General features: G+C 29.0%; 2 protein-coding genes across 2 annotated transcripts in view; one reads left to right on the top strand and one right to left on the bottom strand.

Moving 5' to 3' along the window:
• The window catches only part of LOC120776124, a 169,192-nt gene that overhangs the window by 54,014 nt on the left and 94,882 nt on the right, over positions 1–20,296 (top strand). The window lies entirely within an intron of this gene.
• LOC120776127 (protein toll-like) lies at positions 17,553–18,978 on the bottom strand. Its single transcript, XM_040106657.1, has one exon. It carries the CDS (start codon positions 18,946–18,948, stop codon positions 17,854–17,856), a length of 1,095 nt encoding a protein of 364 aa, XP_039962591.1. The 5' UTR covers positions 18,949–18,978; the 3' UTR covers positions 17,553–17,853.

The following is a 20,296-nucleotide window of genomic DNA, read 5'->3' as shown; positions in this document are numbered from 1 at the left end:
AGTGTTCCACAAGTTCAACACTTCGTATGACTCGATCTATCTGATACAGTTAATATCTGACCACAGAAATAGGTTAAAAATGAATGCTCTTCATTTTATAAGTGGTGTTCCACAAGTTGTGAACACATTTCATCTAATACTGCTAATCTAACCTGAGACCACAGTAAGAACGTACTTTTTTTTACTTAAAATAAGCCTCAAATTTTAGTACTCGCTTCGAACAACGCTTTTCAACTCTCGATATAAGGTCAAGAATGATACCAAATTACTTCAATTCAGTAATTAACCAAAAGTCAGCATTTAATATATGGTGTTCCACAAGTTCATGATTTTTAACGACTTAAGCTATCTATTAAAGGTCATATAGGCCATAAATTATTTAAAATGGACAACAAAATTCATACTCCTTATTTTACAAATGGAGTTCCACAAGTTCAAGCTCAAGTTTTAAGCTCGTTTGATACAATGCTACTGACCTAACTTGACTCTGAAGTCAGGAGTTTTATTTTCTATTCAAAAAAGGTTAAGGTCCAAGTAATTGCTTCTAACAACGATATAATCTCAAAAAATAATACCAAATTACTTCAAATCAATAAAAGACAAAAATTATGTGATAATCTAGGAATAATACCAAATTACTACAATTCAGTAAAAAGTTCCCAGGAGTTCAATGTTTTTAAGGTTTTATCGACCTGATAAAAGTAAGATATGGCCACAAATTATGCAAACTAGTCAAGCAAATCTATAATCTTTATTTAATAAGTGGTGTTCCACAAGTTCAAAACCGTTTTAAGCTCGTTTGATTCAATCATTCTGACTTCAAATGAGTCTAAAGTTAAAAACATTTTTCTTCAATTTGAAATGTGCTTCAAATGTTTGTTTTTGCTTTCGACAAAGCTCTGCACCTCTCGAATATACGTCCGAATATATATAACAAATGATTACAATTCAGTAAATTGCCCAAAATTCAATATTCAATAAGTAGTATATCACTAGCTCAAGAATTTTTAATACATAAATATTTAAGAAAGGCAATATACGGCAAAATAGTCAAGCAAGTCAATTCCTTATTTAATAGATGGTGTTCCACAAGTTCAAAAGTTCTTTTAATTAATCTGGCTTAATAATACTGGCTTAAAATGAGCCTAAACTAAGAAAGTGTTTCCTTCTAATAAAAAATATGCTTCCGGTTTTGACTTTTGCTTCCAACAAAGCTATTCAACTACCGATTCTGACATCTATATTAGTGCTAAATTAATTCAGTTCAGAATTGTGTTTATAATAAATCGTCTTCAACAACTTGAACACTTTTTAAGACCTAATCAAACTTAGAAGGTTACTTTATGCCTACCAAGTATTAAAAAAAGCAAAAAGTATTAATATTTGGTATAAAAGAAATGGTGTTCCACAAGTTCAATAGTTATTTCATAGCATTTGGCTTATTAGTATTAACTTAAAATGCAGCTTAAAATGAGCCGCGTATTCTTTGCGTTTTACTTTTACAAAAATGGTAAAAAAGCTTATTTTCTACGCCCAACGCTGTCTAATAGTCACCAAGTTATTAATCAAGTTTCACTATTCTTTAGCGACACTTTTAGCGTAGGCTTGTGGTGTCACAATTTCCAAATTTAGCAAGTATATACTTCAAGTGATTTCATCTTAAATACAGTATTTAAAATTTTAAAACTTTGCCCGATAAAAATCGCAAAAAATATAAGCAAGAAAATTTGCAAAATTTTATCCCGCCATATATAGAATTTAACCCAATAAAATCTGCACTTAAAATTTAAATTGCTAGTGGCGCTCAACTTGTGCTGGCATGCCTAAATTTGCTGAATTTTCGGCCAGAGTTTTTACTTATTTTTTGGCTTCACATTTCAATACGCGTGGGCAACACTGGTTCGCCACTTCGCCGTCTGCTTATTTGTTTAAAAATGTGTTACTGGTTGAGGCAGCTCCGCTTATACTGCCCACAGGCCAAGACACAATAACAAATAACAACAAAAAAAATAAAAACCGAATAATTTCATTAATCAAGACAACGTCGGCAAATGTGCTGCAAAATCGAATCTTATTTGACTAAAGGCGCTCACTTCCTGTTGCACTTCGTGCGTAGGTTGTGCGAATTCTGCGAAAGTTGCTGCAATAGGCTGAATAATGCGGTGATGCTGTGAAGATTTTAAATGCATGGTTGCATTTTTTCTACAGAAACTACTCTGACACAGTTTTAGCAATAGAATTATATGGGTCTCAGGGTTTATCAACTTAAAATGTTCTTGCTTAGAAGTAAGTACAATTTAGACCATTTTTAGAGAATTTACATTAACAATCGAGACTAAATTTTGACTTTTGATATTATTTTCTACTTTTCTAAAATTTTTAATTTGCTTCAGGCATAAGGTGTGTTTACAATCTGTAATTTTTAGGTAATGATTACACATTTCTATAAAACTGTTGGATAAGTATTAAAGGATTAAATGAAATTGTGTACATTATTGTCTAAATTAATTTTGGCCTTAAGGTCAGTTTACACGTAGATAATACTATATGACTTTCTACAATTAATTTTTTTTGTAGCTTTAAGATTATTTTACAGAGCTCTGATTGTATTATATGATTAATTGGTGTTACAAACAAAAAATAAAATTGACAAATTATTTCAAAATAACAAATAAAAAAGGAAAATGAATTGGCTCAAGCTCTGGACTGTGTAAACACACCCTTAGTTGATCTATGTAATTATATCATATTGCTTTTTTTGAAGATCTTTTGACATCGCTTGACTTGAATAATGCTAAAAAAGGTATCTCCTTAACTTCATATGAAAAAAGCATAGTGCTTCGTTTACACCACTGAAGGTCTACTATTCTCTACAATAATATCAAAATATATAAGTTTGTTGATTTTTTCGCTAAGTATCTCTTACTTTTTGAAGAAATTGTGCATATAAAACACCAACAATCGCACACTTTGAGTCCTTGGTGAAGTTTACAAAGAAAAATGCGGAAAATTACTTCCGCTCCATTGCACATTTCAATGCATAAATTAGTGATTTTTTTATGAAGACGCCTTTATGAGCAAAAAGCCCGTACGTGCGACACAAAAAGGAAACCCCACTGAATGTCCATGCATTTATGTAACTATTTAGAAGTGCAGCGAAGTGTAAGGCGTCGGGCCAGCGGTGAGGCCATAAGAAAAGCGAGTTTACGTGTAATTGAAACTCAATTTGAATTTAGTATTAAAGTACAATTGTCACGTGATTTGCATATATTCGCATTTATAGTGGCAAATATGGGCTTACAAACATAATATATATTTATGTATATATGTATGTATTTTTGAATTAGCAGTATACATATATGGCATGCAATAAGAAGCCGGACGCGACTAGCAGCTAAGAAAATGCGCATGAAGAAAATTCCGTACAAATTTCAACACGCTGCCTGCCTACCTTGACTGCCAGCAACAATGTATGTATATATGGCATTTGCATGCAGTTGGCAACGCTATGCTTGCGCCAGCTGCGCTCTACAGTTCTACAGTGTACGCGCTATGTGCTACCTACACATTTGCCATCCACACTTTCCTATTTGTGTCCACATATATTTTTAGCATAGATTTTATTGTACGCTTGACTTTTCCCCACTCTGCTGCCTGCTGCCGGCTGCTATATTTAATTCTTCCGCTTGTTTTCCTTACACTTTGAGGTCACGTGCGTGCCAGGTGTGGCAGCGTCAAAGATTTGCCGCATACGGAAATAGTTGAAAAGGAAGTTGTGTAGATTTGTTGGGCATTTATGTCTTGTGTGTGCCATGCATGTATGTGTGTGTGTGTATAATGTGCGTCAGTGATGGGTTAAAGGTGAACAAATTTAATATTTATGTGCGTGAGTGAATAAATAAAGGGAGCGGAAGAATTACTGGCGGACATTGGAAAATTAAACAAAAAAACAAAATAATAATAATAATATAAAAATTAAAAAAAAAAAAATAAAAAAAATATAAAAAAATTTAAAAAAAAATAAGAAATAATTTTTAGAAAAAAAAATATATAAAAAAAAATTTTTTAGAAAAAAAAATTATGTTAACAAATATACTAAAAAAATAAAAATACAATAAAAAATATATAAAAAAATAAAAAAATCATATAAAGGAACAAAAAACAATAATAATAATAATACAAAAACTAAAAATAAAGTTACAAAAAAATAAAAAATCATTTTTAGACAAAAAAAATTTATTAAAAAAATTAAAAATCATATAAAGATATAAAAACCAAAATTATACAAAAAAATTAAAAATATACTAAAAAAATAAAAACTAAATAAAAAAAATAAAATATCATATAAAGAAATAAAAACCAAAATTATACAAAAAAAATGTAAAATAGTCAAATAAAAAAAATCAACTGTGCTTTCACTGCTTTGGCATATTTTTCATATTTTCTTCATTCTGTTATATTATTACCGTCTTTTATTGCATTCTGGCTGCTTTAGTGCAGTCAATTTCATTAAATATTTATGCCCAATTTTAATATTACTGCCGTAATATATTTTCCAGCGACCGATTTGTAATTTTGAAAAATAAAACAATAAATTTGAAGCACGTGTGGGTAGCAGAGGTTGACACGCTTAGCGTACATGCTCATAAAAGAAATAATTCATGACCCCATAACTACTTTTATAACCCGAAGTTATAATTTATAACTGTTAAAACCCACTAACGCGTTTTTGAGGTTATTGAAATTTTTATATTTTTCATGCTTAAAACTTTGCTTTTAATAAAAACTTGAAATATTTAAATAAAATCAGCAACTGCTGGGGTTGCCGCATTTTTTTTTTTTTTAATTTTTTGATTTTTAATTTCCAAAAGCAAAAAATAATAATTATGGAACTGTGGACCAAATCGGAATATATTCATGTGGATGGATACGGCTATGATTAGACCAATTCTTACATATGAAGCTTTGATCTGGGAATATATTTTCATACAAAAAGTAGCAACATTCTCTGCTATAAGAATCAAGGAGATAAGAAGTTAAACAATAAAAATATAGATATAGCGATATCCCGAACTAGTTTGAAATAAAACTAAATAGATGAGACTACATTTAGTTTAGTTTTCAATTGCAACTTCCTAGTTACAATAGCCTTTAGACGGGAATGAAGAAGAGGTAAGGGAGAAGAATAATAACTCAATCTACACCGAACTGTTTTTATTTTTGAATATATATGCTTCTTCCCGCCTCCTAGCCCTAAATATTTTCTAGGTTCTTTGACTTTTGTTAGCTATTTTAGGACTCATTGACTTAACTGGGCTTTAGAAAATCACACAACACTATTACTTCCTTACCTCGAGGTCCAAATCGTTAAATTTTAGACAAGTTTCCATTGGTAGGTGGAAATTTACGAAACTCTGGTGCGTTCATTTCATTTTATTGTCAAAAATAAGGAAAAGGTCGATATGTTATGAAACAACGATGCAGTTCTTTTGATATTGTGATCAAAACTAAAAATTTATTCGATAAGCATTGTCATATTTTGATTTTCTCAGAAATTATAATACCCAAAATTTGATTTCCGATAAAGGATTTTTTTACTTTTTTTAATTTTTTTTAAATAATTTTTTCTTAAATTTTTATTTTTTTTTTTAATTTTTTTAATTTTTTTTAATTTTTTTAATTTTTTAATTTTTTTTAATTTTTTTTTAATTTTTTTTTAATTTTTTTAAATATTTTTTTTTTAATTTTTTTTATATTTTTTTTTATATGGTAACCTTGCAACATTTTACTAGTTGTTTCGAAAGTTTCGCTTCATATATTTATTTTAAATTTTACATTCCCGCTCGCTTGTTTATTGGAAATAGTTAGATAGAGCATAGCCACTTCACCTATTTGCGAGCTCATAAAACTATTAAACTCACAGTTGCATTTTCATGTCTTCCTGCGACAGCTCGACAGTGATTATAAGAAGCAAAATATTTTCCTATCACTTTTTTTTTGCACACTTTCATGCACTCAGTTTATGCCCGCACTAAAAGTTGATAGGAATTTACTATTTCGCGGCGCCACTACTGTGGCAGATCCTCAGCGACGTGCCAGAGCTGTCAATTAGTCATCAAAGTTAATAAAAAATATAACCGGTTTGGCAACTCCTTTTATCGTGATTGCTTGTTAATAGCATTGACAAGTTTTTGTGGCAAGCAGATTTTTTGCGTTTTTGCGTTTTTAATGCATTTTATTCTATATCAAGCGCTACAAGCTGACTTTGTTGCGCGTCGCATTGGCGTTTTTGTTGTATTTATTTGTGGCGATCGCGAAGTGCATACTTTTAATCGCATACCTGTAGACTTTAATAACTATTTGGCTGGATGACTGCATGCCAGTTAAAAAAAAAAACGCTCAGTCCGAACTTTTTTTCGCGCAACTTCAGCTTTGTTGCATTTGCTGGAGCATCACTAGCTCTCGGCTGTCTCCAATATCATGAATGCTGCTTCTTAGACACACAAAGCCTGTCACCAGCAGCTGCAATTTACCACTTTACATATATTTGTTTTGCACAACTCGCTTACTTTAAACGTGCCCTGTTAGCGTTCTACTTTTTTATTATGCCAATTTTTACTTAATCTTCGTTAATTTGATATTTAAATGCTAACAAGCGCTACGGTTTCAATTACAGTTGCTGGCTGCTGCAACACACCTTCGGGTTTTCTACAAAATGTTTTGCAACTGCAGGTAGTGTTGCCTTTTTGCGCTCTTTTTCTTGCATTCCCAGTGATTCTTTGTAAATAATATGTCAAAACAGTGCACCGTTATGTGTTGAAGGGGAAGAAATATAGTGGAAAATAATAAAAACAAAAAAAATGTTTGGAAAGCTGTCTGAGCGGAGTTTTGACAAAGAAAAGCTGATAGCCTGGCAAACTATGTTTTCATTATTCTTGATTTTGGAAATTAAAAATTATTTTGGTAGTATAAAAATAAATATATTCTTTTTTTGTGTCGGAAAATTAAAAGAAGAAAATTTAAACATCAAAATTTTTAAGTTAAAAATAAAAATAATTGAAAATTTTCAAAAAAAATTTTTAAATTTTTGAAAAATTCATTTTCATTTCTAATTTAATTTTATTTTTTATTATTATTTATTTTTTAATTTTTTTTTTTTTTTATTTTTTTTTTAATTTTTTTTTATTATTATTTATTTTTATATTTTTTTTATTTCTTTTATTATTATTTATTATTTTATGGTTGTAGAGAAAAAAAGTTAATTTTTTACTATTTAAAGCTATATTGGTAATTAACTTTTTAGAACCAATTTAATTTATAATAATTTGAATTAAAAAAATATTTTGTGTTTTCGAAAATCAAAAATATTTCAAAATGTTTGAAATTATTAATTTTTAAATAATGACAAACCAAAAATATGTCAACAGGCTTGAACCTTTTTTTTCATACTTGATAAATTATTAAAAAATAAATAATAAAAAAAAATTATTTAAAAAATGTTTTTAAACAATTTTTATTAATTTTAACGATTTTAATGTTTAATATTGTTATAACTTTTTTAAAATTATGAATTTTGAAAAATCGATTTTTATTTTTAATTTTATTATTCGTAGTATTTTTTTTTTAATTATAAAAATTATTTTAAAAATGTTTCAAAATATCACATATTCGTTCTTTTATTTACCGTTTAAAATTAATTTAATTCTAAGTTGCCAATAATTTTTATTAATTTTTTTCTCAAAATTTCTATATTTTTCTTTGAATTTATTTTATTTACAATTCATCTTAACTTGTTTTTGTACCCAAAATGTTGTAAACTGTTGAAAATTTTTAGATTTTCGAAAAAAAACATTTTTCATATCATTTATATATTATTTTTAATTTAAATAATTTAAAAAAAATTGTTAATTAAAAAAAATATTAAAAAAAAAAATTAATTATAAAAAATATTAAATTTTTTTTTAAATTGTTTCGATTTATTTTTATTGTTATTTCAATTTATCTTGTTTTCCAATGATAGAAACGTTTTTCAAAAAAACATTTTTCATATTATTTACGTATTATTTTTAATTTAAATAATTTTTTGTTAACAAAAACATTTTTAATTTTTAAAAAAATATTTTCCAAATTTTTTTTTAAATTGTTTCGATTTTTTTTATTGTTATTTAAATTTATCAATTTTTTTAACCAAAAATCTGTTAAAATTAAAATTTTTTTAAACATTATTAAAATTTTTATTCTGTATTAATAAAATAACTCTTTATTAAATCTGTCACCACTTTTATTGATTCTAAATTTTTTATTTAAAAAACTAATGAATATCCGGTTTTTATTTTTTAATAATACTACTTGGCATCTATTTGCACACCATTTTTTCTCTTTTCTTCAATATTCATTAAAATTCCTTTGTTCACATTGGCATTTTTTGCACCTTGACATTTGCTGCAAATTTACTGCCTATAGCCATGAAGTCTTGAAGTAAATGAGTAAATACAGAGTTGTACAAAATTATCAAATTTAATCATCAGATGCCTTTCTCCCGTTACCCACTTTATGTGGCAAATCGCACGACCTAGTTTCCAACTAAGTTATTTATATTACATTCTATTTGCACTAAACTCCTAAGACTCTCGGATTTTTCCTTCTACAAATTTACTATTTCCTATCTTTCCGTTTCGCTTTCCCTCTCTTCACTCTTCACTCTTCAATTTCACTCAATTTATTTCTTTGTTTATTTTTCATTTTTAATTTCCACAATTCATAATTGGCACATTGAAAATTGCAATTTTTTACATTTCGTTTCGCTTTCCTGCCTTTCCCAGCACCGAGTTGGACAGCTTCGTCGCTCACACACAAAGTTGCACTCAGCGTTGCATTCGGCAAGCGAGCACGAACTTATAGCCTGTCAAGAGTATACATATGTATATACATCTCTATATAAGCGTAAGGCACTTAGACACTTAGAAAACTTGGAAAAAATAAATAAATCTAAACTAACAAGAATCCGTTGGCGTTGGCCTAGAAATGCAAAAATTGCATGCCATTCACAGGAGGAAGCATGCACATACATACATACATATATACAAACAAAAAGAAAGCCACTCAGCGTACGTATGTCCGTCAGTCACGTTCACTGGTTATCGCCCAAGCAAAGGGACTCGTAAAATGTTAATGACAGGAAGGAGTAATTTGTGTGTGTGTCAGTTTCAGGAAATTTGCTTATAAATAAATTTCAAATTTTATTTTACGCTGAAAAGTACTGTGTGCTGTCAGAAATTTTTGAAAAATCGATATTTATGGTAAACTGAAATTGCTAAAATATAACCTCAAAACGCAGCGGAAAGATTTCTTCGAAAAATTAATGCGAGATGGCACATATCTTCAGCCCAAATTTGCCAAAGCCTATTAAAAATGGTAAGGAGAAGCTACTTTAAAGATCTTTTATGTCATATGATAATAGTGAGCTGTCTAATAGTTACTGAGAACATCTAAGGACTTCACAGCTTGAGATTCATAGAGGTTAAAATAATATTTATACTATAAATATACTACAGAATCCGTCTTAGACGATGAAGACGTGCTTTCTACCACCTGTAAAGTATGACGAGCAATCAAGTTCAAAAATAAGAGAAAAAAGCTCACACAAAATATTGAAAGGCCATTCTGGAAGAAGTGTAGGCAAATAAATTCAACTTGCAACAAAATGGTCGACAAAACTCTAGGTCTAATTTGACCACTGTTTAGAAAATTATGAGCTGTGCTCCGACTTAATTTGTGTACTAGGTGGTCTAAGGTAAATTTTGAGGTGAGCTTCGTGTATACAATTTTTCTTTGGAAGTTAAGACTACTTTACTTTCAGCTGAGGTCTTTAGGCTCACAGCTTTATCAAAACTAGGTTTTTAAGATATGTTGAGAGAATTCGTGGTCTTAGTTGCAACATAAAAAAGTTATATTTATTTAGTTTTCAAATACAAATTTGAGAGTTCAAGAACGAAGAAATTTTAAGGACAAATTCTTAATTCTTTTAAATTCTTCTTCAGCTTAATATATTATATATTTATATATATTATATATTTATATATGTATATTATATATTATATATAGCCAAAGAAAAATTTTGTTAAAAAATCTGATTTTTAGATAGAAGAAAATATTGATAAAAAATATATATGTATTTTTTGCGAAATTTTTTAAAAAAATATTTTATTTTATTTCATATTTTACAAAAAAAACATTTACTTAAAAAATATTTTTTTTCGATTTAAGTAAAATTGAAATAATAATATTGATATGAAATAAATATTTTTTAGATAAAAATATTTTTATTTTTAAATTGAAGAAAAACGTGTAAAAAAATATTTTTTTAATAAAATAACATAAAAAACAAAATTTGGATAAAAAATTTAAATTTTACTAAAATAATTTCTTTAAAAAATATATATTTTTAGATAAAAGAAAATTAATTAAAATATGTATTTTTGTAGAAAAAAAATATGTCTGGATAAAAAAATATATATTTTTTAATTGTTTTATAGTTTTATATTTTCTGCGAAAATTGTTAAAAAAAAGCATTAATATTAAAAAAAAATTAGGTAAAAAGTATTTTTTTTGTTTAGATAAAAGTAAAATTGATTTAGATGATACTAAATTAAAAAAAATAATTAATATTTTTTAAAAAACAAAATTTGTATTTTTACATTGAAAAAAATTGTTGATAAAAAATATATCTATTTTTTGGCGATAAAACAAAATTTTGAAATAAAATATTTTTTAGTTAAAAAATTAAATAAAAAAATTTAAATAAAAAATATGTTTTGGAAAATCAATATAATATACAAAAAAATTTTCAATAAAAAAATATGTTTTGAAAAATCAATTTAGATACAAAATATATTTTTGAATAATATTTAATAGTATTTTTGAATATATTTTTTTGATAAAAAGTGTATATATCGAATTTAAAAAAATTTTTGCAGAAAAAAGTTATATTATTTTTACATAAAAGAATAACTTTGATAGCAAATATTTGTTTTTAGATTTTTTCTTTTGTCATAAATATTTCAGCTTTAGTCACAGTTTCACTCAAATAGAATAACTAGCCATTTACAACCTTCATTACCATAATTTTAATTAAATTCCGGCCAATTTTACTTGATTTCGCACCCCGTAGAAAATTCAAGTCCATAGTTGCAGCCGAAGCTTATGAGTTTATGAGCCCATTTGTCACAACTGTGTGTTCGATTCACAGTACTTTGGCGAGTAGTGAGTCGAAGAAACTGTACCAACTGTTCAAACATAATGGCAGCACTCGCGGTGTAGCGCTAACAAATAGAACGAGCAGAGAAATGGCGAATCGATGACGTCTAGCAGCTCTGCTAAGGTACTAAATAGGCTAAAAAACATAAGTAACTAATAGAAATGAATCGAATCGATCACTTACATTAGCTCCACTGAGGTATAAAACACACATACCATAGCACACTACAGCAAATATTTCGCGCTGGCTTCTCCTGTGCGCATCATTTTTACGCCACTACACATTTGTCATGTTTATAAAGCGAGAGTTTGCTGCGTAGGTTCCAGCGAAAGGCTGACAAATTAAACCACTCATAAGCGAGTGGAAAATTGCCGAGCACAGCCGCATCGCACACACGCATATTTACACACATACATGGCGCTGATTGTATAATTCGTGACATACTAGTAGACAAACGCAGCTGCCAAACAATTCACAAACTAATTGAATCAAAACAATTTAGAACGGAATTTAATCCAATCAAAATGAATGAAATTTAAACAAAGCGCTGCCAGTGTGGGCAATCAAAATAAAACAGTCAGCCAAATTCATATATACACCTACACATACATACATATATACGTCTATAAATATGACATGTGGTGCATATGAGTGCGCGTGTACTGAGCGTGAGCTTAGGCAATAGCCACTGAAGCTATTTAGCGTAGCTGAAGTCTAGTTGAACTCCCGTTACAGAGGTCAATTGTACAAAATTCGTATGAGTTGTTTAAATCAATAAGATTCAGGGGATGAATTACGCTTTAAAAAGTATTATAATATAATATATTAAATTTATATTTTGTATATTTACAAAAAAAATTTCCGTTAAATATGAATTTTTTTATCAAAAAAAATATATTTTTTTTAATTTAAATTTTATAGACAACTTTTTCTATCTAAAATACATGAAATAGCCAAATTTTTTTTATCCAAAAATTTCTTTATAAAAAATTTTCGTCTTTATAAAAATATTTTTTTGTTTAAGTTTCAAGAATGAAATCAGTTTTTTTAACAATGAATAGAAAATCGTAGCCAATAATGTAGAATTTCCAGATTTTTCAGAACAAGAAAACTTTCGGGACAACAATACAATCCTGCAATATATTCACCAGCTACACATGTTTACATTGACCACAACTTCATTGGCAGTGGCGACTCTATTCAATTGCCAAACCGCAAAACACAAAACTTCAATTGCTTGCAATCGGCAGGCGACAAGCGTAAATTTGCTATTACAAATATCCTTCACACACACACAACCTTAAGAACGACAGAGAAAACATCAGCGACGAAGCGCAGACAAGTACTAATGGCAGATATGTTTAACTTTTTAAGTATTTGCTGAGAAGTTTTCGAAAACAAGTGCATTTTGGTCAAAACATTGTTTTCTAACAACAACAACAATGAGAAAGAAAACAGAGAAAGTGTAAAATGTAGGCTAGCATGCCTGATAGTTTGTAATATATGCATATATAAATTTAGATACGATAGATTTTTTTTTAATAAAAATTATGTGGCAACGCTTTTTAAATATTTTCGAACATTTCTTTCCAATACAAATAATTAATTAAAAAAATTGACAAGCCTATTATTTTTTAATAATGAATATTGTATGACAACCTCATTCGAATATTTTTTAGTTATGAATTTCATATGGCAACCTGATTTGAATATTTACTTAAAATTTTTCCAATTATATATATATATGCATATTAGAAAAAAACCACATTTAGAGATATATTGGAATTTACAATATAATAAACAGGTGGCAACGCCATTTTAAATTTTTAAAGATATTAGATTTATAAAATAAAAGATCGCAATCGATTACCGGAATGAATGATTTTGATGCTGCAAATTGCAATAATATTATATAAACAATATAAAAATATAGAATAAAATATGGCAACTGCGTGTAAATTTTTATAAAAATTTTCGAATATGTGGCACCACACAATTTTTGTTTTAAAAGTATTTATATATTCATGCCAAAAAGGTTTGGATATTAAAAAAAGTTTCATTTACTGAAAATATGTGGCAGCGCAAACTAAATTTTTAATATATTATTTTAATAAATTATTATAAACTATTACTAAATAACTAAGACTACCAAATAACGCAAAAATAATATGAAAAAAAAATTATTATATAAAGTAAACATCTGGCAACTAGGTCCAACTTTCTTTTAAAATTTTTTTCAATTAAACAAATTTTCGTATGAAAAGTATTATTAATACGTATGCCAAAAATGTTTGGTTATTAGCGAACAGTTTCATTTACCGAAAATGTGTGGCAGCCCCAACTAGAATTTATAATCTATTTTATTAGTATTAAAAAACTATGACTGTCAAACAACGCAAAAAATTATTTCTGAAAATAAAAATAATTTTATTATATAAAGTAAACAACTACGTCCACTTTTTTTAAATTTGTTTAAATTAAAAAAAAAATTTCTCAAAATTGTTTGGATTTTAGCAAACAGTTTAATTTACTGAAAATGTGTGGCAACCCCAACTTAAATTTAAAATCTATTTTATTATTATTAAAATACCATGGCTGTCCAGCAACGCCAAAAAAAAATTTGTAAAAAAAAATTATTATATAAAAATTATTATATAAAGTAAACATCTGGCAACTACCTCCACTTTATTTTAAAATTTGTTTAAATTAATTGATAATAAATGCACATGTAAGCTAGAATGGAATTTATTAAGAGAAGTAATAAGTTCTTTTTAACAAGCTAGGTGGCAAGTCTGACTACGAAATGTTGTAAATAAAAATTAAGTACAAAATTTAAATTTGTTGATTGACTTTTTAAATTTGTTATCAAATGTTTACAAAACTTTCAAATTATATATTCAAATTTTTTTCATTAATAATTTTAGTTTATAAATTAAATTTATTAAATTTTATAATTTATTTTCATTAAATTTTTGAAATTTTAGTTATTTATTAAAATTAAATTATTTAAAATTAAATTTATTAATAATTTTTTCTATTGAATTTTTAAAATTTTTTTTAAAAACTTTTTTTTAATAAAATTTTCAAAAATTTTTTATTAAACTTTCGATTTTTTTTTTTTTTTTTAATTTCTAATTTTCATTTTAATTTATTATATTGGGTTTCTTTTTATAAGTTTTTTTAGCTAATATTCAAAATAATTTAAAAAGGTTTATTAAATATTCAAAATATTTTTAAAAATTATTATTTTTTAATTTCAAAATTTTTTTAATAATACAATTTTTTTTTTAATTTTTATCAAGTGTAAATAAAAATAATACTTGGCCGGCATTAGCAATGTCTAAAGGAGGTTATTATTTTCAACCACGTTTCTCCACAAAATTTAAAATAAATATTTGAAAAATTTCCATTTCGCTTAAAAATACAACCCTGTGTGCAAAAACTTCGTATATAGTATGAGCATGCAAACTTTGCTCCGTTCGGTGTGGAATGTGTAGCGAAGTGGAATGAAGTGCTGCATGAAAGTGGCATGAGAACGCAGCAAAACAGAGTTTAAAGCAAAGTGAAGAGCAAAAACACGCACGCGGAAATGCAGTGGCACAACATATACATACTTACGCACGCATACAAACATATGTATATATGTAAGTGTACTGAAAACATATGTGTATTTATATAGTTCAAAACATTTGGTATGCCGGCTCGAAGTTCATTTAAATGCATTGCTGATAAGAGCCATAAAAATATGGATAAATAACTGTACATTCGTTGCCTTGCAATGCAAGCGAGTATGTGTATGTGTGTGTAATATTGGAATGTGTGCTGTATAATTGCTTTTGTTGTTGCACTACATTTAAGTACATATCTGTAAACTGTATGTATGCACTTATAGTTTCCTTTGAAACCGCAATAAAGCAGAATGCTGCGATCGCTGGGAAATGTGAGAAAGTTTATGGCACCCGTTCGAGGGAAGAGAACCAAATTTAAGCAGAAATCAATATGACAGCGCAAATATAGGAAATATAAAAATTTAATAATTATTGATATAGAACCAATAATTTTTTAAAATAAAAATTTTAATTTTGGAATAAAATATTAAAATTAAATATAATTAAATTAATGTAAAATTTTGCAAAAAAAATACTAAAATAAAAATAATTACTATTTTTTTATTAAAAATGTTTGATATGCAAACTTAATACTTTATTAAAAAAAAATGAAACCCCTCAAATTTGTTATATTTTATTAAATAGTTATTAATAGTAAAAAAAAAAATTATTTAAAATTTTGAAAAAAAATATTAAAATAAAAAAAAATTTAATTAAAATTTTGAATACTACTTACTTACTTACTACTTTGTTTAAAAAAACGTAAACCCTTCAAATATGTCATATTTTTTATTTTTTATTTTTTAAACAAAAACTTTTCGAAAAATTTTAATCTTGTCAGATTTATAATTAATGAGAAATATTAAGAATTCTGGTAGTACCAAGTAATTTTTCCAATGTTTAAATACATTTTAGAAAAAATTTTATTTTAGTTAAAGAAAATTTTTGAATTGTTCAACGTTAACTTTTCTAACAAAAAATGTATTTTTAGGAGGGAAAATGTTGGTAAAATATTATTTTTTAAGATTTTTCATTATTGAAAAATTTTCAAATATAAAATAATTATAAAAATCCCAACAAAAATGAAAATTTGTTAACATTGAAAAATTTTTTAATTTATTATAATTTTATTTTAATTAGATCGGAAGAGCAATTTTTCTTTTAATTTTTTTATTTTATTTTTTTTTTAATTTATTCCAATTTTATTTTAAATTTTTTATTATTAAATTTTTTTTTATTAAATTTTTTTTTTTAATTTTTTGTTTTATTTTTTTTATTTATTCTAATTTTTTTTTAAATTTTTTTATTTAAAATTTTTTTTTATTATGTTTTCGTTTTTCTTTTGTAATTTTGTTTTAATATATTCAAATGCATCAACATTTTTACAAAACTAAATTGTAAAAGCATCAAATATGAAAATTATTTAGTTTTATATAACCAAGAAAATCCATTTTTGTTCTTTTAGAAACAATATGGCAACACTGTGGGCTTTCACCCCTTCCCTTTAAATTTTAAATATAATACTGATAAAGTAACAAGCAATGGATTTCTGTTTAACTAATATACGAAAACTACGAAATAGCGTTGCCACCTAACCGTTAAAGTAAAAAAATATAGGAAATTTTTTTAGCACAAGAAGTGCTGGTAAAATATCAAAATATATTTCTTATAAATAAGCAATATATTTAATTAATTTTTGTGTAGGTTGGAAAATGTGGCAACACTGTTTTTAAGCCACTGGCGATAATGCAGTAAAAAAAATAATTTTAAGATTTGCAGCTTAGATTTTTTTTGATAATTTTTTTTTTTAAATAAGGTGGCATCTCTAAATTTTATTACTTCTTCAAATTTTATGCACAAAATATAACTGTCGAACTTTTTTTTATAAAAAATTACTCAATGCACGATAGAAAGTATGGCTTTTGTACTAAATTTTCAAACTAAACGGTAATTCTGAGGGAAATGTGAAAAATATTTTACGAAAACAAAAATCATCAAAAATAAATAAAAATATAAGGCCGTTTAATATGTTCGTTAAAATATTACATAACAGTACTAACAAAAGTTACTTTGATAAATAAACATTTTTGTGTAAATTATGTGGCAGCACTACAACAAAAATTTCCCCGCTATATAAATGTTATACAAGCTGATATATATTTTTCTATATTTAAATAATCCATTTTGCCATCACACTTCAAAACACTCATCATAATATAACACACTTCGACTGGGAATAAATATCAGCACTCAACACAAATCTTAGCAATATTAGTACACAACAAAGCGTGCACATTGTTTACGCGCTTGGCGTAAAATCTTGTAGAGGAATCTCGTCAGGTTCTGCTATACGCGCTGCACGCGCCCAAAAGCGCGTCGGATGCGGCATGGCATAGCGTAACTTTTCCCAAAACCATGGCTCACCCCATATCAAGTAGGTGTTCATCTTTAAATACGTACGTAACTCCTGATCCAATAACTCTATATTCACTAAATCACCATAGATCACTAGAATAATGCGCGAACGTCCCTCATTGAGCGCGCTTTGATGCGCCATACGAAATTCCATGCGCGCCCAATGCGATGCTATGAAACTCTCCGACAAAACGATGATTGTGCGCCGCGACTGCTCCACGGAGTCGATAATTTGCTCGGTTATGAACGCGCCAGCCAACCAATCGCGCGCATGTATGCACACCTTAAAGGCGGGTGTACCCTGCTCCAGGCCCGGCACCAATTCATGTTCAACAAAATGCTCATCCTGATGACGGTCGTATTATTGGGCGCAAGCAGCGGTTCGCATATATGCTGCAGCGTGTTATTTTGTAAGATAAGTGTAGATAAGCCGGACATGCCAGCGAGCACGGCACACGACTCAGCACTAGACCAATTCAACCGATTGTTGTCGAGTTCCAGAAACTGCAAGTGCTTCGCGTCCGCAAAACTATCAGCTGCAATAGTTTGTAGCATGTTTTTGTCCAGACTTAGTCATGTGAGCGCGCCTAGTGGCGGCAACATTTCCGCGCTTAACTTAACAAAGCGATTGCGGCTTAAAGTTAAGCTCGTTAGTTTTGTGGCAGGGTGAAACAGTGTGCGCGACAGTGAGGCTAATTGATTATCGCCCAAATCTAAGCTTTGTAGTTGCGTTTGCGCCACAAATAGTGATGGCGGCAATGCGCGCAGCTCATTTTTGTTCAAAGTGAGATGTCTTAGCGCTGGCAGTGATGCAAAGATGCGCGCTGGCAGCTTGGTTATGTTACAGTTGAGCAACGTAAGATATTCCAATAATCTGAACGGCGCGAAATCGTCTTCACGTAAACGATCACCAAATTGATGACGCATCAACATCAGCACACGGAGCTGGTGGAGCGGTGACATAGCGGCGCTGGGAAATTCGCGCAATTTGGCAAGGAACGTAAAATCATTGAGCGTAGCGACAAGCGGTAAAAATATGCGCTCGTCCAGTTGTGTGATGTTTAAGTCGATTTTTACTGTGCGCACATTTGAAAAATCAGTGAATATGTCAGCATTTAGGCGCTGCCCTGCTTGTGCTCCGGCAGGTTGCGCTGATAGCTCCAAATCGACAACGCTCTGCAAGCAGCTCCTGTTGTGACCAAAACTCTGCGCCGTTAATTGCGTTAATTTGCCCAGACCATCAATATGTAGTACTTCATTTTGCGTTAACCCCAAACGCGCTAACAGCGGCGTGAATGGCACGCACTCATGTATGGCCAAGAAATCGGCTTTGCTTATGCTGCCTAGGCGCGGCAAACGCGCTAATAATTCCTCAGTAATGACGGCGTAGGAATCGCCTGCGTGTCTGCAAGTTATGTCCACAGAGCTCCTTTCATAAATAGATATCCATATTTCAGTGCGCTCATCCGCGCTGCGGCAAAAAATTTTCGCTGATTCGTACTTCGCGTCATATGTGCAATTGCATGCGTTCTGCGCTGCGATCAAATTGCAGTCAGCTCTGCTAAAACTCTGCTCCTCTAGGTGCGTCTGACAGTGACAGTAATACTGGTGCAATACTAAAGCGACGAGCGCGACTATGCCAACGCGTGTTAAGTGTGAAATGATCATGGCGCTTTAATAAATATCCAAAGCGGGCGATTGCAAACGAAAGACTGACTGAATTTAAAATGTAATTGACGTATACATATTACAATATTTGCACATTTAATTGTTATTTATTAAATAATAAATGCGCTCAATTGATTTATGCGCGCTTGAGCGTGCTTTTGTATGTGTGCGCGCTTGTCTTTGCAGCGCATGCAAATTTAATTAATACAGTTCTTTGTAATTGCTAGTTGTCAGCGCTATCATGTAACGCACGCTCGCTGATATGTATCAGGAGCACTGCTAATTTTAGTTTGGCGCCAAGCAGTTAACATTGCGCTTTCGGCGTTCACTCGAACGCGACGCGTCACTAAGCTTATCTTTAGAATTTTAGCAATATATTCCTACGGTTACGTGGCTTAGCAAAGCGCAATATTTCCCTAGGCCATGCCTTACCTAATTTCAATGCAAATTCTATTTTGAATGCTCCATAAGCAATTAAAATTTAGCACATTGGTATTGTCCGCACTTTTACCGCCCTACAAGAAGTAAATGTGAGGATATTTAATACTAGTTGCTATTCGCAACGTAGCCACCTTCTTCAATATCAATGGAACTCGCGCGCGCTGCTTGTACTTCTCTGAAAAAAATAGCTTGTCTAGGAAACTTTTCAACACTAATAAGCCAGCTTGTATGATATTTCTTAAGTTATATTAACTTCTACTCGGATCGACTCTCACAAATTCCACCTTTTGAAATGTCTTCTAAAGTCTCCACACTCAATTTTCATACAACGAAAATTGGCAACAGTGTATTCGCGACTGAATACATGCTGGTAATTACAGTGGATATTTTTCAAGTTTGAAAGTTCCATGAGCCAAGCGCACATTTACTCGCCGAATTATAGACATAAAGCTGTGTGTGGCAACCCTATAAGCTATTTGCTGTTTGTTTTACTATGATTGCGTGTAGGTGCATCATATACGATGTCAATAGGTCTCCAGATTTTTCGAAATCAATGAAACTCTCGCTATCATCCCTCCCTGCACACCTTTTGCGATTATTTAGAGGCTGCCACATAGCAACATATGCAGGTGTGTGCACTTAAGTAAGCAAGTGGTTTAAGGATTCAAGGTGAATGAAGTGCAGAAACATTCAATTGTATTAAAAACGTATTTTATATAAAAAAAATTATATGAAGAATTTAATTTAGATGAAATTTTCAAATTAAATTTCAAAATTTTTTTACTCAAAAAAATAATTTTTCCTGATAAATGAAATTTTAAATAAAAAAAATAATCATAATTTTGAAAAAAAAATGTGAATTATGTCGATGACTTTTGCTCGAAAAAAATTTGTATTTCGAAAAAAA

The sequence above is a fragment of the Bactrocera tryoni genome, chromosome 4 (assembly GCF_016617805.1).
Source record: "Bactrocera tryoni isolate S06 chromosome 4, CSIRO_BtryS06_freeze2, whole genome shotgun sequence".
Classification (NCBI taxonomy): Eukaryota; Metazoa; Arthropoda; class Insecta; order Diptera; family Tephritidae; genus Bactrocera; species Bactrocera tryoni.
The sequence above is the reverse complement of the archived record's forward strand: the minus strand, read 5'-3'. Positions and strand labels throughout refer to the sequence as shown.

Excerpts from the sequence above, each read along its gene's own strand:
- LOC120776127 (XM_040106657.1), bottom strand. The coding sequence starts at position 18,948 with ATGATCATTTCACACTTAACACGCGTTGGCATAGTCGCGCTCGTCGCT.